This window comes from Ursus americanus, chromosome 22 (assembly GCF_024610735.1).
Source record: "Ursus americanus isolate L20-20 chromosome 22, mUrsAme1.1.p, whole genome shotgun sequence".
NCBI lineage: Eukaryota > Metazoa > Chordata > Mammalia > Carnivora > Ursidae > Ursus > Ursus americanus.
In genome coordinates, this window is record NC_142148.1 from 15,754,828 (window position 1) to 15,781,646 (window position 26,819).

Genomic DNA, 26,819 nt, shown 5'->3' on the forward strand with positions numbered 1-26,819 from the left:
ATGACAAAGAAAGTTCTACCTATCACCATGCAGTGCAGTGGTTAAAATAATACTCATCGGGGGCGCCTGGGTGGCACGGCAGTTGAGCGTCTGCCTTCGGCTCAGGGCGTGATCCCGGCGTTGTGGGATCGAGCCCCACATCCGGCTCCTCTGTTGGGAGCCTGCTTCTTCCTCTCCCACTCCCCCTGCTTGTGTTCCCTCTCTCGCTGGCTGTCTCTATCTCTGTCAAATAAATAAATAAAATCTTTAATAATAATAATAATAATACTCATCTACCCCAAAGGAGCTGGGGTCCCCATGTGAAGGAGCTACACTCTTCTATCTTACATTTTGGGTCTGTTAGTAACACCAGCCAGCACTGCCCCGACTGCTACAATGCCTGGGTTTGAATCCCAACCCTGACTCCTAGTCCGTGTGGTTTGGGGTTCAGTTATATCTCTGAGCCTTTGTTACCCCTTCTGAGAAATGGGTATGATGGCAGTACCAAAGGAAGTAATCGTTACAAATTGTTTAGAACAGTGGCTGGCCCATAGTAAGTACTATAGACGTGATAAAATCAATCAGAACTGGAAGATGAATGAACCAGGACCCAGATCTGGGCCACATGATGCCAAGTTCAGTATCTGACCCCAAAGTCCTAGACATCTGTATTTCTCTTCACAATTTTTATCTATCTGCCTATTACCTGTACTTTATTTACCTGTAATTATTTACTTGATATTTTTCTTTCTTTTGAAGGCATATATTAATTTTTAAAAGTATGTTTTATGTTAGTGCTTTAGTATGCTAGTTATAAAATTCTCTAACACACAGTAATATATAGCCAGTAAGGTTTCAAAATGTTTGTCCATGTACTCCTAAAATCAGCCCTTCCCCGTGGGTACGCCTAAGGAGAAGTATGCTATTTTTAGGTCTATAAAGAACCTTTGGGAACGTTCTGTCCAGTGGCTTTAAAGCCATTTTGACCATGACCCTATAAAACAGGGACTCAAGCCTGCCTCCCTGGGTTGGAATCTCAGCATTTCCTCTTAATGCCTGTATCACTTTCGCTGAGTGACTCAACCTCTCTGTGCCTCCATTCCCTCCTCTATAAAACGGGAATGACAGTAATAGCATCTACATCACAAGGCCATTATGAAGATAAGGAGTTAGTATGTGTAAAGCCCCAGTAAGGACTTTATAAAGTTTTGCTGTGGTCACAACCCCAAGCACCCATCCGTAAACATGTATAAACGAAACAAGACTCTCACACATGCAAAATTTACTCTTACTGCAGGGGATGGACTAGGATGTTTTCTCTTCTACTTCATTTTTTAAAAATGTGGTCGTCTTGGGGCGCCTGGGCGGCACAGCGGTTAAGCGTCTGCCTTCGGCTCAGGGCGTGATCCCGGCATTATGGGATCGAGCCCCACATCAGGCTCTTCTGCTATGAGCCTGCTTCTTCCTCTCCCGCTCCCCCTGCTTGTGTTCCCTCTCTCACTGGCTGTCTCTATCTCTGTCGAATAAATAAATAAAATCTTAAAAAAAAATGTGGTTGTCTTTGTGAAATTTCACTATCTGTTTCTGATTATAATTCATGTTCTTGTCTGTATGAACATTATACTTCCATGAAAATATTCTTTTAAATGGTACTTTTTCTTAAAGATTTTATTTATTTTGAGAGAGTGAGCACAAGCGGGCAAGTGGGGGGGGAGGGGCAGAGGCAGAGGGAGAGAGAGAATCTCAAGCAGACTCGTCGCTGAGCACGGAGTCCCATGTGGGGCTCGATCTCACGACCCTGAGATCGTGACCTGAGTGGAAATCAGGAGTCGGATGCTCACCTGACTGAGCCACTCAGGTGCCCCAAATAGTACATTTTTATTCAAAGAAAAGGCAAGAAATGATAATGAAAGAAACCAGCTGATTATATCAACAGCAAATGTGCTGAAATTATGTTGTCTAACACAGTGAGGGTCATTAACAGACTCGGGGCCCCTAATAGCTGGGATGTGCTGATCTATAATTTCTAATAAAGACTGTTGAGTTAAGGTCTAGGACTAAGATACCTGCCTGAAATAAAAAATGTGTGCTTCAAAGGCTTTTTAAAAATCATATATTAAAGCAAGGGTCAGCACACTAAAACCTCTTGGTTAAATCTGGCCCACTGCCTGTTTTTGTAAATAAGGTTTTATTGGAACACAGCCCCATTCATTCATTTACATGTTGCCCACGGCTGCTTTATGCAGCCAAGGTCCTCCAACAGCAGAGCTGAGTGGTTGCCACAGCTCCCACCTGGCCTCCAAAGCCCCACATATTCACTATCTGGCCCTTTTACAGAAAAACTTTGCCGACCCTTGTATTCAAGTTACAAGGCAAAGCCCCTAAGCTTAAATTAAATCTTTTTCTATTTACAGCTTGTTCTAGTCTATTCATAAGTCTAGCAGATTTTAACAATTATATTTCCCCCAACATTTTACTTTAAAAATTTCCAAACCTAGTAAAGATTGAAAGAATAGTACAGTGAGCACTGACTTATCCCTCACCGAGATTCCAATCAGTGAGGAACATTCGGTCACATCTGCTTTATCACTATCTATGTATCTGTGCACTTTTTTATTGAAATATTTGACGTTAAAAATCGTGTATTACATTCGCCCTATGTATTTGTGTTGTGGGGGGGGGCACCTGTGTGCGTGCCTGACCCCGCACTATGGCGGTCAACTGTATAGCAACAAATTCATGTCCCCCTTCCACAGTTTAGAGCGATTCCTGGAAAACAGCTGGCCTATAGGGACCACGCATCCCAGATTCCGCTGCTTTTGACCAATGTCATGTGACTAGTCCTGACCAATGGAATGTGAGCAGAAATGACAAATGTCATTCTGAGTCAAGGGCCACTTCTAGGGTCCCTGGATGACAGAGGTAAACTTCTAACTTCCATCTGGGGTTCATTTGTCACATCAGCTAGGGTTGCCCTAAATCATAAACCCACTAAATTGCATGAGGCATTAATGGGTGAAGACTGCATCTTGAAACACACTGACCGGTCCTCTGGCTTTCCAAACACTGTTGAACTGTGGAGTCCTTGCATCAAATGTTCCCATTCAAAGGGAGCATGCAGCTTCTCTGGTTGAACCAGACATTGTGAGTGGGGGAGGCTAGGAGCCTGCTTCATTTGAACCCCCATACTGGCCTCAAAAGGGAACCCTGGGAAATCCTTCTTGACTCCTCGAGCTCCAGTGAATAATGCATGATGACTTCTGAGTAAGAAGCATGCCCTCTTTTCTCAGAAGACGAGGCAGAGAGCCAGCAGAATGACTTGAGTGGGGCCACAAAGCTCCCACTGTGTCCATGCCTCCCGTCTGCTCCCCATAGACCCAGACTATGAACCAGGCCCTTGAGAACAGAGCGCATCCCAAGGCTGGGAACTAGGCTTTGTTCTGACTCTCCACCCAGCCAACTACGTGGAACAGCCAGTTCCATAGCCCTCGTTCATTTCAGTGTGTCCCATGGCTGCTACGAGGTGCTTAGCACACAGTAAACACCCTGTCCCTCTCCCATGCAAGGTGCACACTCCACAGGTGGTGTAAGAATCATGAAAATGTATATGGCGCTTTCTAGGTGCCAGATATTCAATACTTTCCAGGTATAAACCTCACTGGATTCTCCCAATAACCCTAGAAAGGGGGTACCATCATTATCATCCCATTTGACAGATGACAAAGGTGGCAACCCCAAGCCTGCCTCTCGGCTCTGAGCTGCTAATCACGATGGCTCCTCAGAGGCTATTGTAGGGTAACAGGTGTAGCTGAAAGAATGAAGATTTGGGGTCAAGCAGACTAGATGTTCATCACTCATAAGCTGTGTGATGCAGGAAAACTGCCTTAACAACTCTGAATCTCATTTTCCCCCATCTATAAAATGATGATAATATTCCTCACCCTGATAGGTCATTGCAAGGATTGAAAGGGAAGACATGGGCACCTGGCTGGCTCAGTTGGTGGAGCGTGCAATTCTTGATCTCGGGGTCGTGAGTTTGAGCCCCACACTGGGTGTAGAGATTACGTGAATGAATGAATGAATGAATGAATGAGTGAATGAAATGTTAAAAATAAAAGGGAGAAAACATCTAAAGTAACGCCAGAGTCCTGCCTGTTGCATAAGAAGGGCTTCATTGGGAACAGATTCCTTTCTTCTTTCCAGGCCCACCCTCATGCTAGAGGCATGTGAGTCAGAAAGAAATGGAAGGCATAGTTCGTACAGGTAAGCATCTCATAATGTTTTAGGAATGAGATAAATCATTCACAGAACAATCAGGAAAGTCCCAAGATACTTTCAATAAAGGATCGAATGAATTGCAGTTAAGTACAAGTAAAATCCTTGCAGGGTATGCCAGGCTCTAGGCCTTTGCTTATGGTATTCCCCTCCCTCTCCTGGCTGATCCCTGCTAAACCTTTGGGTTTTAGCTTCAATATAAGTCCACTTCTCCAGGGTCAAGAGGTCCCTGATCCCCTGCCCTCCTCCTAAGTCTCTTTGTGTGCCCTATCCAACCACATCCTGTCACTCCGTCTTTGATTGTGGCTAGGGGATCTGTCTTTCCCACCAGATGGGGTGCTCTCCAAGATCTGAAGCCACATTTCATTCTCCTCCATTCCTAGCAGAATGCTTGTATTCCATAAGCCCTCAGTGATGTAATGAATACAGGAGGCTCCTGGGTGGAGAGAGGATCCACTCTGGGCATCGACATCCTCCCTTTATAAATTGGGACAAAATAAGATGATGGTTTCTATACTTTAGCTCATCTGGACCCAAAATCACATAAGGAACCTAATAAAAAATTTAAGATTCTTGAAACTCACCCCAGGAGATTCTAATTCACCAGGTCTGGAGAGGAGCTCCAAAACATGTCATTCTAAGAAGGTTTTCCATTTGCAGTTAGGTTTGTGAACCAGTGAACCATAGAGGCTGAAACTGAGTTGAGGTGAAATGGGAAGAGGTGATAAAAGAGGGGAGGCAAGGGAAAAGGGTGGGGGAGTCTACTTAAGGAACGAAGAGTGGGAGAAGCCACGCCTGACATCCAACACAGTCCTATAGCTGGCCAACATCTGGCCTCCGAACAACTTTGGACCCATCAACCCTTCAGGGAAATGAAGCATTTTGTAGTTTATGATACTTTCCTCCTTCATTAGCTCATAGAATCCTCACAACAACCAAGTTTCATTTGATGGATGAAGAAATTCAGACTCAGATGGCTGAAGCAAAGTGTCAACCGTTGTACAGCTTTCAGTGGGAGAGCTACTTAATCAAACTGCCTCTGACAACAGCCTCTGATCTGGCCTGAGGCTGATACTATTGGTCAAGGGAACTAGACCCACTTACCCAGGAAACATCAGGCTCATCTGTCACTTAGATATCCTGCTCTGATGAAGGATTGTCGACCAGTGGCCAAATCACCCCATCTCCTTACTTGTTCTGCCCTGAGCACTTACAGGTGCTGCTCGCCCAGCCCCGCCTATCTCATCCAACCATCCATCCATCCATCCACTCTTCCATCCATCCACCCATCTCCCATCCATCCATCCATCCATCCATCCATCCATCCAACCACCCATCCCCCATCCATCCATCCCCCATCCATCCATCCATCCATCCCCCATCCATCCATCCATCCATCCATCCACTCTTCCATCCATCCACCCATCTCCCATCCATCCATCCATCCATCCATCCACTCTTCCATCCATCCATCCATCCATCCATCCATCCATCCCCCATCCATCCATCCATCCATCCATCCATTCTTCCATCCATCCACCCATCCCCCATCCATCCATCCACTTTTCCACTCATCTATCCACCTATTCATCCACCCATCCATCCACCCACCCATCCATCTACCCTTCCATCCACCCACCCATCATCCATCCATCCATCCATCCATCCATCCATCCATCCACTCATCTATGCAGTTACTTATTCATCCACTTATACATCCATCCACATATCTCTTCATCCATCCCATCCATCTACTTATTCATCCACCATACCTACCCATCCACTCATCTACCCACCCACCCATCACATCCATCCATCTTCTCATTCATTCATTCATTCATTCATTCATTCATTCATTCAATAAGCCTCTATCAAAGTCAACATAGGGCCAGGTCCTGTGGTAGCCTATAATAAAACAGCAGGTATCAGACAAATACAGACCTTGCCTTCAGGAGATTTGAAATGCTTACAAAAATGACAAATTCCCAAAGGACCAAAACAAATAATTAAGGGAAGCTTGTTAAAAGAAAAAGCATAGGAGAGGGCAGGAAAATAGTGAAGCCAGGAGTCTGGTTAGCACATAGATAAGCACACTATAGCATCTTATCCTCATAATTGCTAAGGGCAGCTCCAGATTTGCCTGTGAGCTAGTTCCTGGCACCCACAGCAAACATGACAACGTCAGAGTCACAGGATATTCCATTGTGGCAGACACCACACAGCAGCTCTTCCTGCTTCCTTGTAACACAGTAGTGTTGTGTGTGCCCGGGGCACATTGAGAAATGTCTGCAGACATTTTTGGTTGGCACAACTGATAGGGAGGATGCTACTGGCACCGAGTGAGTCAAAGCCAGGAAAGCTGCTAAATATCTGGCAATGCACAGGACAGCCACTGCAATCAAGCATCGTCCAAGCCAAAATGTCCCTAGTCCTGAAGCTGAGAAACCCGTTCCGAGAGGACCCTGATTTTGTTTGGAGCAGTACTGTGCCAGACCCAAAGAAAAGAATATCGTTGGTCTAAGCCAATCTTGGCTTTCCCATTTCTTTCCACTGTATACTTGATCTCAGCTTTCCCTGAGCCAGGGAAGTCTGCTGGGAGGTTTCTGGGGGAAATTTTCTTTTTGATAAAAGAAACAAGTGCTTCAAGGAATATCCCTTCCAGCTTCAGACACTTGAGGGTAGACGAGATACCTGATACTGTGCCAGCCATGCTGGGTCTGTAAAGCCAATACGATGAGCAGGGAGAGAAGAAGGAGGGAAGAGCATGGATCTGGCTGACATTGTTGACCATTGTCATAGGGTTGTTTCTTAAAACCTCCTTCAGTCCATTCATCCCACAAATGCTTACTGAGCATCTGTTCTGTGCCAGACGTGTGCGGGCCGAACAAACCACTGATGGTCTCTGACCTCACGCAGCTTATAGCTGAGTGGGGGACACAGACACCACAACACCCCGATGCTATCTGATCCGAGTCGTGATGAGAACTATAAAGGAGAAGCCAGTGTGCCATGAGCGCGCTGCAAGCCCAGGAGAAGGTCAAGTTCACCCAGTATCACCACACCAAAGCACAGCCCTTTAAAGACTGTCCTACCAGGGTTCAAAAATGTGAGACAGCAACTGAGATTTATGGCACATTTACTCTGTGTCAGGCACTATTCTGAGCACTCCTGTATTAACTCATATGATTCTAACTACAACCTTGCCGGCCAATACCTCTCCTGAGGCTCTGCTATGTACCACGTCCCTTACCCTGCGACTTGACTCTGCAACTGCAGCCTTGGGGGGTGCGGTATTATCTTTCGGGGTGCGGTATTATCTTTCATCAGAAAGGGCATTTTTCCTAGAGCTTTTCTGCACAACGTCCCTAGTTCATGTTATAGGTGAAACATGAGGGCTCAGAGAGGAGTAGGCCACACAGCTTTAAAGGGAGGGTGCAGACCCAGGATGCTAACCCAGATTTATTTTCTCCGAAAAGGAAGGTGCACACACACACACACACACACACACACACACACACACACCCCAACAAATGCCCAACCGTCCCAGGCCGACAATGTTCTTCTGTTGATGGGTCCTGCAAATCTGACCAGAGGAGCGCTCCTTTCTCTGCCCAGCCAGATTTGTAGCTTAGTCAAGAGGGTCACAAGTGGACTGAAGTCAGATGATTTTTTTTTTTTTAACAATCCTGAGCTTTAGTTTTCTCTTCTACCCTTGGAGAAAACAATACTGTTATCTGGAACAACTATTTTAAGAATTCTAAATGAAGTCATAGGCAGAGAACATCCATCCGTCCAACCATCTATCCATCCAGCCACCCAATAAATGCGGGTGGCCCACTTGCTTGGTGATGAGTACCGCGTAGGGGTCGGGGTGAAGGGGTGTGAAGACACCTACAAAGTGCATAGACCTGGGAGACAGGGAAAGGCCGTCGGGTATTATTATTATTACAGTACCTCCTGGAAGGAACGTGGGGCGCCTTCTGTTCACCCTTAGCCTAGGCTTGTGGCCTGGAGCTCTCCTTCCTCAGAAGCTGACTATCTGGTCCCTATGCAGACAGTCTTCCTCTGGCTACAGGGTTGATCGAGTCTCACAATTGTGTCTTAACCATGGATGAAGCAGCTAGGGCATGTGCAGCCCTTCAGCTATGCTATCTCCTCTCGCTGCACCGCCCCTCTGCGAGATAGGTCTTGTCAGGTCTCTCCATTTTGCAGGTGGAGAAATAGATTCAGAGAGGGGAAGTAACTTGCCCAAGGTCACACGCTGGGCGTGGGGGATGGATCCCCAGGCAATTTTTGGTTCCTCGGCTCCTGCTACTTCCCCTGCCCCCCTCCCCCCCATCACACACTTCTGCTTGATGGCGGATCACAGAATGATCCCCTGGACCAGTGAAGAGATCGGCCCCTGATTCCCTGAGGCCATCTATCCTCAGCTGATGACAATATTCAATAATATTTGCGGACTCCTTATTATGTACCCGGTGCCAAGAGCTTACACCTTGGTCTCCTTTCATCCTCAGTGAGGGCCTGTAAGACACCCTCTCTCCACGGCAAAGAGAAGACACCTGAGGCACACAAATGTTGAATAATTTGTCTAAAGTCACAAAACTAGAACCCGGATTCCAGAGGCCAAGCACTGTATGTGTCTGTGTGATTTAAATCAAGCTATAAAACGCACCTAATTTTTAAAAATCCAAAATGTGCAAAAAAAAACCCATTAAACAATATTTCTTGAACCTCCCTCCCCAGCAATAAAACTGTTACTGGTCTTTCTGTCTTCCCACTGGTTTTCTATGCAAATACAAACGTGTGTACACACACATGCGTATATCCGTTCTGTTATCGGAAATGTGAAATGCTGCACACAGTTCTTCCGAGGGTAACCTGGAGGCCCTTCCCTATCTGCACACAGATCTGCATTTTTTCCTTCAACAATGGGACAGCATTCCTTGCGAAAGACGCATCATGCTTTGTTTACCCATCCTTTACTACGGGACATTTGGGTTACTTCTAATCATGGGGTCACCCCAGGAGCAGAACCTGAGCTTTCACCGTCAGGAACACACTCTTTCCTAGCCTTGCACCTGGGTTTCATACATCTAGCATGAGATCATTTCCCTTATCAGACGCCCCACGCTGGGTGTTAATTCAAGGGGCTTCCCTTTGGTGAATTATCCAGACCTGACGGCCCTCGTCAGAGGGGTTGGCCAACTCTCCCCTTGGGTCCCGTCCCACCTAGACCATGAGCTAGCTTCATGCTAGGCCCAGGAGGGCTCCCTGTTGGCTTTGACTGGTCCCTGGTAGCCTGGGGGTCTTTTTCGGAAAGACCGCTAGGATATATCCCCAGGAAAGCAGTCTCTCTTGGCAGGCGAAACCAGCTAGCCCGTGCTCCGTGGTTCCTACAGCCCCTCCCAGCACTTCCCAGACCAAAAATGCCATGCCCCTTAGTGTAGGACTTCAGTGAAACAAGTCACCTGTAGCCCCGGGCTTCCTGCCGTTCTAGAGGAGCCCGCAAGAGTCTTTGGGCTCCTTGGAAACACACAGTGGGGCGTTCCATGGCCTCCCAAACTTGACCATGGTCCTGCCCTGCCCAGTCCTCCCCGAGCCCCGACCACGGGTCCCACTCACCATAGGGACTCTCCCCTGGAGCCCCGAGGGGCGCGTTCACACTGACCATGGCCGAGCCCACCCAGCCAGAGACGCGGGGGCATGGAGGAGCCGGGCCCCCATACACAACGGCAGCGGGGCCACCGGGAGCCAGTCCACCAGGAAGGCAGTGAGTACAGCCAGCTGCCACCACCTGGTTATCTTATTGATTCTTCTAATCACCCAAGGTGGGTGGATACGTTAAAGAGTAACCAGTCACTTAGGGAACCTGCGGCCGAGGACTGTCACTGTTACCATGGCAATGGCAACCTGGCCAGCCCCGAGGTCCACTTGGGCCCTAGTCCTGCGTTCTGGGGTTGGGGAGACCTGGAGCCAGATATAGGGGACACCAGCCCCTCACCCCAACACGAGGTAAGGGACCGGCCAGAAGGGGTGAGGCGGTGAGAGTCCAACCTGGGCTGGGTTTTATTGGCTCCACATAATGGGTGTGGCATGTGGCAAGAGGGAGGGGTGGCAGAGAAAAGGAACGGGTGGGAGACGGTACATATTAAACACCTACTGGATGCCGGGAGATACATGTGGGCATCACGACGTTTAAATTAAACCTCAAGGAGGAAATTGAGCCACACAGAGAAGTTGCTTCCCTGCCATCTCACAGCTGGCAAGAAAGGAGTTGAGTGAGCATTAAAAACCACAATCTCCCCTTCATCTAATATATATTTACTGAGCACCCACTGTATACCAGGCCCTGTGCTAGACTCCAGAGATACAGAAATGAGCAAAGTAGGCATCACTGGGGCTCCTGGGTGGCTCAGTCGGTTGAGCATCTGCCTTCGACTCGGGTCATGATCTTGGAGTCCCGCGATCGAGCCCGCATCCAGCTCCCTGCTCAGTGGGGAGTCTGCTTCTCCCTCTGCCCCTCACCCTGCTTGTGCTCCCTCTCTCTCTCTCTCTCAAATAAACAAATAAAATCTTAAAAAAAAAAAAGTAGGCATCATCCCTGCACCCATGGAACTTATGGACTCCTGGGGCAGATGGACATTTGTCAGACACTATTAAAGATTATTTAGTCAAAGGTATTATGACACAGATACGATTACAAACCGAGGAGTGCTATGAGGGATGGAGAAAGAGGTCTGACTCCAGGCCCCTGGGCCAAAGGCACTCTGCCTGCCGTCTCCCCTGGTCCATTAGTCTCCTTCCCTCTCTCATTCCAAAGGCAACCTACTGCTGAAATGAGCATTCTGCCCTCTGACTGCTGAGCATCCCTGCAACTCAGCCCTCTCGCGTACTTGCTATACACCTGCTCCCTGGCTTCTCTGGGAGCAGTCCCATTTCTTCTGTCCCAGTGTTGGGACTGGAGGATTGAACTGGGATTCTGAAATCACCTACTCTGATTGGCCCCTCCATGCTGCCCAGAACTTCTACCCCGTTTCCCTTCTCCTGGCTTTTCTAGTCTCTACCTCTATTTCCAATCTTTCCACTCCTCACACCTTTTCCATTGTCATCCTCAGCAGAACGAGACTTTACCTTCTGCACAGAGAAGAAAGAAGCCTTAAACCTGGACCAGCCTGAACTCCCCACCATCACCTGCACATGCCCTTCACTCTCCTCCTTTCATCCAGATCCACCCGGTGTGCACCTGCCTCTTCCCCCCCAACCCCCCCCCCACGAATCCTGCGTGAGCACGTGGGGCTTCTCCTATACATTCAACCTCTCCCTCTTCAGAATTTTTTTTTTTTAGGATTTCCTTTATTTACTTGAGAGAGAGAGAGCATGAGAGAGAGAGAACAAGCCAGCAGAGCGGGGGGGGGGGGGTGGAGGGCAGAGGGAGAAGCAGGCTCCCCAATATGTGGGGAGCCAGACGCAAGGCTCGATCCCGGGACCCTGAGACCATGACCTGAGCTGAAGGCAGATGCTTAACTGACTGAGCCACTCAGGCACACCCCTCTCTTTAGACTTTTAAAATCAACCTTCTAGAGGTATAAGTTACATATAATCAAATGTACCATTTTTAGGTATACAGGTTTATGAATTTGGATAAATATATATACCCATGTAACTATAACCTTATTCAAGATACAGAACATTTCTATGACCCCCAAAAGTTCTCTTTATTCCCTTGCCATTAATCCTGCGGCACCTCCCGCTCCAGGCAACACTGATCTGCTTTTGCCCCTCTCGGTTAAATTTGTCTTTTCTAGGGTATCATAGAAATAGAATCGGACAGCATCTACTCTTTTGTGCCTGGCTTCCTTTGCTTGGCATGGTGGTGAGATTCATCTACGTTCGTGTCCCTTTTTGCTGAGGAGTATTGCACTGAATGGACGTACTGTAATTTGTTCATCCATTCGCCTGGTCACAGTCACTGGGATTGCCGGTTTGGGGCTTTTAAGAATCAAGCAGCTATGTGTAGTCATGAACAAGGCTTCATGGAGACGTACGTTTTCATTCCCTTGGTTAAATTTCCAGGAAAGGAATTGCCAGTTGATATGGTATATGTATGTTTCATTTATAAGCAACTCTCAAGCAGTTGTCCCAAGTGGTCCTACCATCTTGTATTCCTGACAATGGGGTAAGAGAGCTCCTTATCGCTGTTTATTGGTGTCAGTCTTTTTAACTTGAACCATGTGATGGGATCTTTCTTTTTGCCTTCATTTGTTTAAAACTAGTTTTTTTTTTAATGAAAAAAGTAGTACATTCACGTGTTAAAAATGAAAATTGCACAAACATGCGGTGCCTGGGTGGCTCAGTCGGTTAAGCATCTGCGTTCGGCTCAGGTCATGATCCCAGTGTCCCGGGATCGAGCCTGGCACTGGGCTCCTTGCTCAGTGGGGAGCCTGCTTCTCCCTCTCCCTCTGCTGCTCCCCCTGCTTGTGCTTTCTCTCGCTCTCTGTCAAATAAATACATAAAGTTTAAAAAAAAGAAAAGAAAAAGAAAAATTGCACAAGCAGCATATAATGAAAAATAAGCCTTCCTCCTACCCTAGTTCCCACATCTCACTCCATGGACCTTTTAAACAAATTCTTGTCTGTGTTTCCGGCACTTAAACATATGCAGATACACACTGCTATGGACTGAATGGTTTCCTCCCCAAATTCATATGTTGAAGTTCTAACCTCCCAAGGTGATTGTATTTCAAGGTAGGACCTTTAGGGAGTAATTAACGTTAAATGAGGTCATGAGGGTGGGGTCTTGATTTGATAGGATAAGTGTCCTTAAGAGAAGAGGCACGGAGAGCTCGCTCTCTCCCTGCCCTGTGAGGACGCAGTGAGAAGGGAGCTCTCTGCAAGCCCAGAAGAGAGCTCTCCCCGGAGCCCCACTATGCTGGCTCCAGGATCTTGGACTTGCTGCCTCCACCTGACCTGTGAGGAAATCATTTTCTGTTGTTTAAGCCACCTGGCCGACGGTATTTTGTGATGGCAGCCCGAGCTGACTAATACACACACACAAATGTCAATGCACAAAACACACGGGACCGTGTTGAAGAGGCGCTTTTGCCCCTTGCGCTTTCCGGCTTGGGATCTAGGCTTGGGATCTAAGGGCTGTTTCTACGCCGGCAGATCCGCCTCATTCTCCTGAGTGTTGATCCAGGGGTGTGACTGTCCCATGAGTGATTTGACTCGTGTTCTGTTGCTGGACATTCAGGATGTTTCCAGGCTCTTGTCACTACACACAGTGAATGTCTTCCTACACGTGTCTTGACCTGCGTGTGGAAAGTATATCTGTAGGACAAATTTCTAGAAGCAGAATCCTACCAATGTTTAAATATCCTGTAAGATTTCTTTTATTTAAAAATAATCCTCCCTTAATAACTTCCTTCCCTATCTCTGCCAGTACATCACCTCTTTCCACCCTCTGATGCCAGACTTTGAAAATAGCTGTCTACACCAGGGCTCTCTTGTTCCCATTCCCTCCTACAACACTACCCTCTTCAGTCTGGTTTCTGTTCCACCCCCCCACACACACACCACTGAGTCTTCGCTGGTGAAATGGAATGGCTCCATGCCTACACATTCAAAGGACATTTTACTGGAACCCCCAACTGCACTTGACAGCTGACTCCCTTTAGCATCTATACTACCATAGTCTTCTGGATTTCTTCCTTCTTGACTGGTTTTTTCTTTTGTCTCTTGATGTTTCATGTCTCGCTACCTGTCCTCAAATACTAAAGTTACTTGGAGCTCAATTCTAGATTTCCTTCTCTATTTTTTTTCATTCTGTTATCTCTCCTCCCATAATCACATACATTACCGTGGTTTTGACGGTCATCTGCATACTGGTGATTCCCAATTGTGTATCTCCAACCTATGGCTTGTAAGCAGTAGTTTGTCCATCCTGATCTCCAACCTAATTTCTCCTCTGGACACCAGATTCATATACCCAGCTGCCTCCTAGATCTCTCCACCTGTGTTCCATGGATATCTCAAATACGATATGCCCCTAATTGCACTCCTACTCCTCACTTCCATCAAAACTCCTTCCCCTAAATTCCCCATCTTGATAAAACGACACCCTCATCCACTCCACTTCCTTCCCACCCACACCCAGCCACTACAAAGTCCACTTGAATTCCACTTCTTTTTTTTTAAATTTTTGATCCTATTTATCTATTTGAGAGAGAGTGCAAGAGTGAGTGAGCATGAGTGGGGGCGGGGAGGGGCAGAGGGAGAGGGAGAAGCAGGCTCCTGAATGTACAGGAAGTCCGACTAGGGGCTTGATCCCAGGACTACAGCCTCACGACCTGAGCTGAAGGCAGATGCCCAACTGACTGAGCCACCCAGGTGCCCCTTGAATTCCACTTCTTAAACATGTCACAAATGTATCTGCTTCTCCCTGTCTCCAGTGCTGCCATCTTGGTTTAAACCATCCTTGTATCTATCTATCATCTATCTATCTATCTATCTATCTATCTATCTATCTATCTAGAGAGTATGTGCTAGAGCAGGGTGGAGGGGCAGAGGAAGAGGGGGATAGAGAATCTCAAGCAGACTCCCCACTGAGCGTGGACCCCGATGTGGGGCTCCATCTCAGGAGCTGAACCATCATCAAGAGTCTGATGCTCAACTGACTGAGCCCCGCAGGCACCCCGCCATCGTCATTTCTCACCTGGATGATTGAAATAGCCTTCTCACCTGGATGATTGAAATAGCCTTTTACCTGGATCCTAGCATCCACTCTGAGCCTGTCAAATCTATTCCCCTTGAATGCTGCAGAATTATCTTTTCAAATGCAAATCTGACATGTCAGTCCACTGTTATAATCCTGCCATGCCTCCCCATTGTCTTGAGTGAAGCTCCAGGATTATTCATGATTTGGCCCCTGCTGCCCCTCCCCTCCCAGGGTCAGTTCCCTCCCTTTCCTTCTCACACAGCAGGCCTCTTTTAGAACCTGATCTTGCCCTGCGTGCTCTCCCCCAGCTTTCTACCCACATTGTCATTACTGCTTTGGAGACTGACCAGCTTCTCTCCTTCATCAAAACACATCTCGCAGGGCACCTTGGTGCTCAGTCAGTTAAGCATCCAACTCTTGATTTCCACTGGGTCATGATCTCAGGGTCATGGAATCGAGCCCCGCATTGGGCTCCACTCAGCACAGAGTCTACTCAGGATTCTCTCCCTCTGCCTCTCCCCCCACCCCCACCCCCACTCGAGCTTGCACAAGTGTGTGTGCACGCTCTCTCTCCCTCTCTTAAATAAATAAGTAAATAAATAAAATCTTTTAAGAAAGAAAACACATCTCGCTGCAGAAGACCCACGTGTAGTTTAGATGGCACTCTTGTAATTCCCCGTTCTTTTCCCAGGCACTTCCTTCCATTACAATAAATTATTTGTATTCACCTTCTGTTTAATGCCTGACTGTTACACTACAGTTACCAGCTCCAGGAGCATAGGAACATTATAGATCCTCAGGGATCAGTAAATGTTTTCTATAAAGGGCCAGATAGTAAATACATGTGGTCTCTGGCAACTACTCATGTCTGCTGTGGAAGCATGAAATCAGCCATAGACATTATATAAACAAATGAGCATGGCTGTGTTCTAATAAAACTTTATTTATAAAAAACAGGCAGTGGGCCAGATTTGGTTTGTAAGCCATAGTTTGTCCATCCTGATCTATATATTAGTGACCACTGTGCTCAGAGCTGACACTTTTATAGTATTTACTCTATGCCAGACACTGCTCTAAGCGCTTCCCATGTATTCATTTATTTAATGTCTTGAATGCCCTCAGGAGGCAGATACTGTTCGTGTCCCCACTTAGAGATGAGACAGGCACTGAGAATTCACAGTAAACTGCCCAAGCACACTTAGCCACAAAGTTAAATTTGTACTGAGACAATCTGGCTCCAGAGTCTCCACTCTTAACCTGCTCGGTTGGTGAATGAATGTATGAACAAACAAGCAATCAAATGAGATTGGGCTATGAAGATCTTCAGAGAGTACAAAATACTACAGAGGCTTGAATGTTTAGTTAAAAATTTCTTGCAGCAAAAGTTCCCTTTCAGTTAGAACAGCAGCTTGACAAACCAGGATGCTATGAGCAACCCGCCTCACCTGAGTCCCCGCCCCCAGGTCTGCAGTGTCCAGGCCTTGGCTAGCTGAGCAAGCCCGACCTGCTCATTGCTCTGTTGGCATGGGCTCTTCTCAAGGGCGGTTTCAAAAGTGGGGAAACTAGGAGGTCGTCTGAATTCCCACCCCTTACAATGGCACTTTCTGCTTTGTCCAGTCTCTGAGTTTCCCCCTTCTTAGTTGAGAGGCAGCAAGGAAATGGATTAAGACATCGGGCCCCTGAGTCACACAGGACATACTCAAATCCAGCTTCTTTTGCCTCAGGTGTTATGTCTGTAAAGGTGGACAGGAACGTACGTATCACTGAAGACGGCTGTGATAATTCAATGAGGTTAAAGAGTGTACTAAGCAGTTCGTAGATGCCAGTGGTCGTCATGGTCATGGTCATTCTGGTACTCGGCATGGGAAGGCAATGTGGGGCAATCAAAATCACACAGGCTTTGAGGTCAGATCAAGCTAAATTCAAATCCTATGCCTGCTCCCTGCTAGCTATATAACCTTATGTGTACCATTTAATTCAAGGGGTCACGTGCCACTTAAATTTCCAGAACATTTCAGGAAATTGGCATAGGGCTAGCAAGCCTTTTTCCTCCCCAATATAAAGACATCAATAATTTTTTAAAAAGGAAGAAGGATATAATCTGCGAATACTAAACTCACAACAGCATCCTTGTTTCTCTTCACTCATTTCCAGATTTCCAGCATTTGGAAATGGGCGGTCACCCTAAGCCTCGTTCATCTCATTGGTAAAAGGGAATAGTAGTGCACACCCGTGCACGCGTGCACTGAGCTGGTTGTGGCCCCTGGCACAGAGTAGGGGCTGTCAGCCCCCTCTCCTGGCCTTCCTCTAGAGCTGGTTTTGCCCTCACTCCATCTCCCCCTGCTCAGTTTCCTTCCTTTCTTGACCTCCTCTGGGAGCTGAGAAAGGGAGGGACCAGAACGCGCCACTGCATCAGATCTCAAAGGACTTTATTGGGGGCCGGGGTTGGGGGGGTTGACATGCAAGGACCATGGCCTCAGTGGGAATGACCAAGAGGGTAGAAAACTCACTCCATCCAGCAGGATGTAGGGGCCCATTTTCCATCCAGGTCTTTGAATGGAGTGCTCTCTGGCCAAGCAGGGAGTGGGCCCCAGCTGGAGGGCAAGGTCTGAGGGGGAGATTTTACTATCTCTGGAAACAAAAGGACTTTTGTGTGTCGTGATATCTGGGTGGGGTGGGGTGGGGTGGGGAGAGAGGAAATGGTTTATGGGAATGAGAATGAGATTTTACAGAGGGTGTGGGGCAGAGAGAAAGGGACTAACAGACAGACAGACGTGTGGAATGATAGAGAAAAAGACAGGTCCAGAAGACGACAGCTCCCTCCGGCCAGGTTTGCTTTTGCACTCTCAGTCCTGACGCCCAGAGAGGGGTCCAGCAGCCTGCAGGGCTTGTCAGGGCCTGAGCTCCGACCTGGGTGCTGTTGGGGACAAGCTGTGTGGCTATCAGTAGATGAGACCCCTTTTTGGAGGCTCAGTGCACCCATCTGTAAAAGGGGGGCCTGAATCCACAAGTCAATTTCAGTTAATTTTTTTTTAAAGCTTGGACCTGAAATGTTCTCAACTCACGGAGCAAACCCCGAGTCCTCGAAGTTGGCTGTTATTGGATGAACAAGAGTGGGTTTCAGGCTAAAGATTATTTAATAAATACCCTTCACTGGATGGACAAAGACACGCGGGCTTGGGCACCCGAGAGTCAGCTCCATCCAGCCCCCGCTCTCTGAGCACTGAGTCTATGAAAGATGCAAGCCTCTTTCCCAGAAGACAGAGAGAAGAAAGCTGGAAGGAAGGAAGGAAGGAAGGAAGGAAGGAAGGAAGGAAGGAAGGAAGGAAAGAAAGAAAGAAAGAAAGAAAGAAAGAAAGAAAGAAAGAAAGAAAAGAAAGAAAGAAAAAGAAGAAAAGGAAGGGAGGGAGGGAGGGAAGGAAGGAAGGAAGGAAGGAAGGAAGGAAGGAAGGAAGGAAGGAAAGGAAGGGAGGGAAGGCAGGAAGGGAAGCAAGCAAGCAAGCAAGCAAGCCAGCCAGGAGGTGTTTTCTTCTAGCACATGCTGGACATTTCAGGAATGGAAGGAATCACGAGGGAAAATTGAGATCAGTGGACAGAGCCCAATAATGTCCCTTACAAAAACAATTATTCTTTCACCTGGTCTTTGGGGAGGGAGCCTTTGGGGGAGGACCAGAGCTCCCTCCAGGGCCCAGGGAAGAGTTAGAACCACAGGAGCCCATTGGATTTGAGTCCAGAGAAGCACAGGTTGCTACTGCAGCTGCCTCGGTAACTTGGGGGACAGGCAGAACACGGCCTCCCCATCTTGTATGGTGCCTCGCCGATCCAGTTGCCCCTGGAAGAGAAAAGGTCCCAAGGAGACGGGGACAGAGGAGAGTTAATGTGGGCAGCGTTCATACAGGTTTCCATATCTCAGCACCGCGGATGATGGGCTATCGACCTTGGGCAAGTCACACCTGCAAGCCTTGGTTTCTTATCCATAAAACCAAGAGAAGACTCCCCTGCCTCACGGGGAGGCAGCAAAGATCAAATAATGGGGGCCTGTGTGCCTGCACCCAGCACCATGCCTGGCAAACAGTGACTCTTCAGTAAGTGTTGATTTTCTTGCTCCCTCCATCTGACCTCCCGTCCCCAACCCGGGCTGCTCTGGGTTCTGGTACTGGATTCTGCCACTGGCCAGCTGGTAACAGAATAAACCACCTCATTTCTTCTGAATAAAATAATGAAATGAAACGGTATCTGCAAAAACGAGGTGCAAACACTTTAGAACTTAGGAAAGTGCTGTGCGGCTAGGAGCTAGAGTAATGAAAAGCCGAGTATACTTGATCACGGTGGCACGTGGCCATGAGGCCTCGTCATGGCCACCACTGCCCATTTCCACGACGGCCAGATCCCAAACCCAGCCTACCTGCTCCTGAGTTTGTCCTCTCAACAGACCATGGCCTTTTGGGGGAAGAGGGGTAAGGAGTGATTGCTTAGTGGCTACAGACTTTCTCTTTGGGATGATGGACTGGTTCTAGAAGTAGATGGTGGGATGGTTGTACAACATGGTGAATGCAAGGAATGCCACGAGGTGTGCACTTCGAAATGATTAAGATGGCAAATTTGATGGTATCGATATTTTACCACAATTAAAACAAATTAATAGTGTAATATACCAAAACCATTGAATTGTACATGTCAAATGGGCAAGTTGTATGGGCTGTGAATTACATCTCAAGAGAGCTGTTAGAAACCAACCAGCCACCGTCATCACATTCTCCTGCTCAGAAACTTTTATTGGATTCCCCTCGCCTGTGCAGATATTGGCAGATTTTTTCAGGTAAAGGTCCAGATAGCAAATGGGTTAGGTTTTGTGGACCGGATATCTCTATTGCATTGCAAGCAGCCCTGGATAAGATGTAAATGAACGGCGTGGCTGTGTTTCAATAAAACTTTATTTATGAAAACAAGCAGCTGGTGAGGTTTTGCCATGGGGCCCTAGTTTGCTGACCCCCCCCCACCCCCCCCCCCAGAAGGGCACATGCAGCTTCTGCAGCTTTTGGTCTGGCATTCCAGACTGTTCCAGCAGCTGTGAATCCTGTTCACATACCCCACCTTCCCACATTTCTCTGCTCCAACCCAGCCCACAGATTTTTCTTTTTCTCCCTTCTTTTCTCAAGTCCCAAAATCATCTCCCCAGTCCTTGCTCATGCCTGCCTGGTAATCTTACCACTGGCCTGTAGTGTTATCTTTGCAAATCCAGTGCCTTCTTTTCTCACACCTTATATGAACCCTCTTTGCGGGCAGAAATGGATTTTTTTTTTCTCCAAAAGCGATTGTTGAATGACTGTAAGTAAAGTCAGCCAAGAAATGCTTAGAAGAGTATGCATTTCTGGTTTTATATAGGGTTCATTCACTTGTTCATTCAACAAACACTTCCAGAGCATCTGTTTTGGGCATCAGGATTGGTGCCAGATGCTGTGAGTGTATAGTTTTCAAAAGGTGCTCCTGGAAGTTTGGGGGCAGGGAATGTGGGAAGTGAAGACACCTGGGGGTGATGGAATAAAATTCATTCTTTTTCTGTTCAATTTAACCACTTGGAAAAAAGTTTTGCTTAAAAAAAGGGGAGGGAGTTGAAATCACTGTAGTAAAAGGGTATAGAAATGAATCAGGTCTATTTCCCACCCGCGAAGAGTTTTTAACCTAGTTATAACCACAGCCACCAGTTATTGAGCACGTACTATGGGCAACTAACTGTGTACTGTGATCATCTGTGACACAGGTAGGATCAGCCCAATTTTAAAAGAGGAGACTGAGGTCCATAGAGGTGAGATGCCTTATACAAAGTCCTCTTATGCGCATGGTAGAGCTGGACATCACACCCAGATCTGGGCAGAGCAGTAAGCGCCAACAAGCATTCTATCGTCATGAGCCCGGGGGTGTTACCCTGGTCAGATCACTTCTCTCAACAACTCAGTGAGTAGGTACTATTTTATTCCCATTTTGCAGATGGAGAAACAGGCACATAGAAGTTAAGTTAAATCATAAATTTGAACCCTGAGAGTCTTGACTCCAGAGCATAAAAATCTTAACAAGTACAGTGTTAATGCTGCAAAAATTCAGTGTATCAGCAAGTTGGAACAGTCCCTTAGGCTATTTGTAACGAAGTTTGCTTTGTATTTTTGTGTCTGATAAAGCTGGGCTGATACTTTGTTAATAGATGTCACCACTAACAAATAAATAGCTTGAGAATTTGTGTTCAGGTTCCCAGTGACTTCCAGAACATCGGAATAGTATAGCAGACAGAACATAGACTTGAAATCAAGACTTGTATTTCAAACGGCTCTGCTACCTCCTGGCTTTGTGACGTTCGTATATTACTTAACCTCTCTGATCCTCAATTTCTTATTCTTAAAAAAGGAGGATATTTTCCCAGTATCCCTCCCTTTTTCCTTCCTTCCTTTCTCTTTCATCTCTTCAGTGAGATAATGAGGTGAAACTATTTGGTAAGCAGTCAAGAGCTACTTGAAAGTAAAAGGTGGTCATCAGCATGTAATTTTGAAATTCTAAACATCACGTTTGCTTAGAATGTGTCCTTGTTTTTATATGAGCATCAGTATTGTTGGCAAGTCTGTATACCGTACGCTGGATGGGAACTTCCATCCTTCTTTCTCCATGTTTCCAAGAGACTTGCGTATAGAGGCCACTCCTGACCTCTCTCCCATGAAGCTGATTGGAGAGCCTGGAGGAAGGAGCTGAGCATAGTTGTTCTATCCTTTTCTTTCGTTTGGGATCTGCCTGGCTGCAGGGAACACGTGTTCTTGGTTGCCCTACGTCCTGTGACACGCTAGAGGGGCCGGCTGCGCTCATTGGAAGAGGACTGTGGCTCTCAGGTGTTGCCAGTCAGTCGGTGTGCAGGTCTAATTCGAGGGTGAGATGGTTGCAAGCCCGCTTGTCTGGCACATCGAAACCATATTCTCTACTATTGACTTCATCCGTGAGGCTGCCTATCCATCTGACTTGGTCCGCTGTCTATCTCCCAATCACTTCTTGCGATTTGGGTAAAGAAGAAGTATTAATTGACTCTAAATCTACCAGATTGTATGGTATTGAGGTTACTTAGAATGGAAGAAGGCAGGGTATCCTGGGCATCTTCCTTTTCTTGGAATTCTGCCCATTCCACTCAGCCCCCCCCACCCCCGTCCCACAGCCCCCTGTCTCAGTGCTGCACTTACTTAATGGCGTAGTTGCAGACCAGGTACACGGCGTGATGCCAAGTGTTGCCCCAGACGTTGATGCTGCCACAGGTGTGGATGGCACAGCCCAGGCGATTGGAGGATGCCCACACCATCTGAGGAAGGACAGCGACAGGGAAGGCTTTGAGATGGACTCGGGGGGGCCCAGGTTCCTGGGGGCTGGGAGGCTCCTGGATGTGGTTCAGGGTGGGTGAGGTCTTCCTGGGGGAAGGCAGTCTGCCTGTCCAATGTTCCTGGAGACACATTGTGCTATAATGTTTCTCAAGCTTTTTTGTTTTTTACTACCACCAACAGTAAGGAATGAATTTTAAATTTTTACTCAGTGTACAACATGCACACACACAAAAGTTGGGACAAAAGTTTTGTGAACCAACATTTAATCTTTTCTTATATAATATATGCTAATATTTTCTATACCTTTCTATTAATTTTCTTTCTTTCTTTTTTCCCTAGCAACCAGTTTGAAAATCATTATTGTGTTGGAGGTTAAAACACAAACTTTGGAGTTAAACAGCCTTCGATCAGAATCTCAATATCCCTAGTGTGTGACTTTGACCAAGTCAATTAACCATGACGTGCCTCAGTTTCTTCTTTGGTAAAATAAAGGTAATAGTATCTCCTGGGATATCAGGAAGGACAATTTGATTTAGGCCTCACGTGTCCTAGAGGGTCTCCAATGTGGATTTTTGACCTTAACTCCACATGGGTCACAGAGAGATGGACAGACTGGAAGAAAATATTTGTCCCACAATGGGAAGTTTTGGTTCCATTTCCTGCAACATTATATCGCGTTATATTTTTATGTGTAACAAATGGTAACATATTCAATATTAAGTCTCAAAATATGCTACAATTTTTGTCATTTTATTTTAGATTTCATTTTTTTAGGATAGTGGGATCCTAGGGGCACCTGGATGGCTTAGTCAGTTAAGCGTCCAACTCTTGATCTCAGCTCAGGTCTTGATTTCGGGGTCATGAGTTCAGGCCCTGCACTGGGCTCCACTCTGGGTGTGGAGTCTACTCAAAATGATGATGATGATAATAATAATAATAATAAATAAAGATAGTGGGATCCTGAGAAGACAGAAAATACTAGAAACAGTTCGGCCCTATTGAATTCAGAAGCATTCTTGAACTTGTCAGACCACCCATCTCCATTTTGGTGGCCAAACAATCTGGTCAGCCCACCTAAGACACTCAAAACAAGATCCAGTCAGCTCAACTCAGTCTACACACAGCTCTCCAGAAATACGCTTATTGTGTGAAGGGAAGTCCATAGGACCTCTGTTCTGTCATTTCTGTTCCGCCATATTCTTTTTCTTCTAAGCTACCTGGATTTGCTCTCCTTTGGCTGTTTGTCCCGACAGAGGGGTACCTGGGTATAGTGGGAGCAGACTGGGCCACTGCAGCGCCAGGGGCAGCGCGGCCGACAGTCCCTGGGGGCCGGAAACGAGTAATGGCGCTTCTCCTCAGACCAAGACTTCACAAGGTCCACCACCGAGCGGTACCTGGGGAGGGAGAGAAGGCCGGCTGGGGAGTGGAGAAGCTGCCCTGCCACCACTTTGCTCGGTGACCTTGCTGAGTGACCGAGTGAAGGAAGGGCAGAAGGTCACTCACCGGCCAGAATGGATGGAGAGGTTCTGGCCCACATATCTCATCAGCTGTGAGGGCCCATGGGCCCAGAGGCACTGGGTGGCCCAGGCCTCGGCAGACCTGGCCAGCTGCTCGTCCCAGACCTGGGGAGAGAAAGGCCATGAGATTCCCCAGGGTGACAACCACCATCATCCCAGCCGCGTCCAGAGACACACATTGCCCTGGTGCCTCTCGTCCTCCGTCTCCTTGGAACCCTGCACCAAATCCGGTCGACAGCTTAGAACACTGGGAGTCAGAGAAGGCCTAGGACTTCACAGTCCACACCAGAGCCAAGACCCACACCCAGATCTCTGACTCCTCTTCCAGCACCCTTTCCTCCCACTGGACTTCAGGCTGGGGGTTCTCTGCTCTGAGCGGGTCCCAGGCTCTTGGTCTGGGAGTTAGCAGTCCCTAGAAGTGGCTGAGCCCGGGGTGATGGGGAGGGGACTGGCTTTTTAGTATGGTTGTTGTATTCTTAAAACAAATTTTAACATTAAATATTTGAATTCAAAATGTTTTTTTTCTGAATAGTGAAAACAGGCACAAATATAATATATGAAATGCCCAAAGGAGGAAAAGTGCAAAGTCTCTCATCTCAATCCTCTCCTTGCTCCCCCAGCCACCCTGCCCCCTAGAGGCAACCATCACTGTGATTCCTGGCATCCTCTTCCAGAAATATTCTATACCCGTACAAGTATACACACATACATAATTATATAAGTATATATAATTGTATATGATTAAGTATACATAAGTATATATAAAATATTTTTTTTCAAAATTTTTTACAAATTTACATTATTATTTTTTACAAATAGCAGCTAACCAGACATTCTATCAGGCCCCTTGCTGTTTTCACTCACCCAAACATAACTTAGTGGTTATTCAACTTCGGCACATAGAGAATACCCTCCTTACCCCTCCTAACAGCTTCATAATTTTCCAATGTGTGAATGCCCCAAGTTTCATAACTTGAAAAAAACACCACTTAAAAAAAAGATACCAGTTTCCTTCCACTCTGACTTCCGGGGATTCTCTGAGATATTAGTCATTCATTCATTTTATTTGTTCATTCAGCAAATATTGAACAATATTTCTAGGGACGCAGGACTCACAGCCTAGCAAGGAGATGAGACATTAAGCAATCATTACAATCCTGGTGGGTGTGAGAATGTGAAACGGGGGACTGGAACTTTTGGGGAGGCGGTGGGAGAGAGAAGTTTCTTTGAGCAAAGGATGCTTTGTCAGGATACCTGTCCTGTGGGCAGAAGCCAGCTAGTGAAGAAGACACAGGGATACCAAGAGAGGGGTCCAAACATGGCCCCAGGGTTGTCCAATTCACACTCTTAGGGAAAGCAGAGGAATGTTTCCTTCATGCAACAAAGGGGTAAACTGAGGGAAGGAGTATGCTAACATCACACCCCCATTCACTGACCCTATCAGGGTCCATGGTGAGACATTTTGCTCTCTGTTCCACCGTGCATGGAATAAACACTTGTTGGAATGAGTGCCTTGCACACACAATAAATGTGTCATTTGTTTGAAAAATGAAGGACCTTCCATGTGCCAGTCACTGTGCTAATAAGTGAATGAGTCCTTCAATGAACAAAGTAACAACGCTCCACCTCCAGCTGCCAGCCATTCTGGCTCCTATCCCAGGCTCTCCCCAACACCTTATTCCTCCTGGATACTATGTTATCCAGACCTTGTGTTGTGGATATGTTTTCTGTCATCCCCATGACGGAAGACGCTTGTCCATCCTGTTCTCAGCAGTGTGCGTGAGGCTTAGCATGGACCTGGCTCCAAGCCGCAGCTCGTACACAAGTGAATGGACACATTGCAAAAGCATAGGAATTTTCAGGCTGTTGAGTAGCACGCATTTGTCTCGGAGGGGGTGGACTGACAATCTCTTTCCTTAAAGAAATCTGTGGGTGGGCTAGAAGCCTATCTCTCCAGGCTGGTTTGGGACAAAGGTCCTAGGGGAGGGACTGTGATAAGGAGAAAGGCTCCCCTCCTCCACTCCCGGAGTCTGGCTTCTGGGGGACTGGGGTGACAGCCACTGGCCCTGCCTCTTTAAGGGAACACATAGCTTCTGCAGCTGGTCAGCTGCCAGTTATCCTCAGCTTGAGACCCCCAAACTCTGCCTCCACGGGCTTGCTGAGTACAGTCTGTGTGTCCAGCAGACCACGGAAAGCTCCAGCCACCCACCCCCTGCAGGTCCCCAGCAGGGAGCCCAAATCCTTGGGCGGGGTATAGTATCTGTTAAGACTACAACCTTTAGCAGCCGGCAGACTTGGGTTAGAATCCCAGCTGGATGACCTTTGGAAATTAATTCTCTGCATCTCAGTTTCTTTATTGGAAAATGGAGGTGATGAGCCCCACCCTGAAAGAAAAGGAGTACGCTCAGGGTTGTGCGTAGGTTATGGCAAGGCACACAGTGGACGCTCCCTGCATAGCAGTCTGCTGACCCTGCTTCCCAGGAGGACCTGTGCAGCTGCCTTTGTTTTCTCATCTCTACAATGGGTAGACTAATTCCTGCCCTTTCCACAGGACCCAGACACCCAGATACTGGCTAGTGGGGCCAGGCTGGCAAATGGTCCAGCCCTTCCAGAACACGCTGAATTGACTGTCATTCGCTGGAAAGGGCACAGGGGAGGGCGTGGGAACTCACCATGTACTCCATGTTGGCCGCAGGTGGGTGCACACTGGCCCGGATGTGGTTGTGATAATCCAGCAAGGCACTCATGTCCCTGGCAGAGATGTGGCGCTTCCGTCGGTACCGGGGCACCCCGAGGCCACTCAGGGGCCACACAGCTGTGCCCTTGGTCCAGGCCAGTGCCAGGGTGGTATTAGGCATCAAGGCATTCACTGTCTGGCCTGCCCAGAAGAGCAGACCCGCCAGGCCCACGGTGCTGCGCAGCAGGGGCATGGCTGGCTGGAAGGGTCACACGTCACCACGTGCAGTCAGAGCTGGCTGCCTGG

The 26,819-nt window shown here is 47.4% G+C and overlaps 2 protein-coding genes across 4 annotated transcripts in view; one reads left to right on the forward strand and one right to left on the reverse strand.

The window, feature by feature from the left end:
* FITM2 (fat storage inducing transmembrane protein 2) overlaps nucleotides 1-26,819 on the forward strand; it is a 67,052-nt gene that overhangs the window by 20,202 nt on the left and 20,031 nt on the right. The window contains exons 2-3 of one of the 3 annotated variants that reach the window (XM_045804682.2): nucleotides 4,183-4,242; nucleotides 22,659-22,811. The exons of 1 other annotated variant lie outside the window; for it this stretch is intronic. The gene's annotated coding sequence lies outside the window, so the exon portion shown is untranslated. The remainder of the gene's footprint in view (nucleotides 1-4,182; nucleotides 4,243-22,658; nucleotides 22,812-26,819) is intronic. One more of the 3 variants, XM_045804683.2, reaches the window with a different exon arrangement.
* Nucleotides 18,396-26,781, reverse strand: R3HDML (R3H domain containing like). The gene is made up of 5 exons (XM_045804685.2): nucleotides 26,509-26,781; nucleotides 23,823-23,941; nucleotides 23,581-23,713; nucleotides 22,185-22,300; nucleotides 18,396-18,802 (listed from the first exon to the last, which is right to left on the reverse strand). Exons 1-5 carry the CDS (start codon nucleotides 26,764-26,766, stop codon nucleotides 18,670-18,672), a joined length of 759 nt encoding a protein of 252 aa, XP_045660641.2. The 5' UTR covers nucleotides 26,767-26,781; the 3' UTR covers nucleotides 18,396-18,669.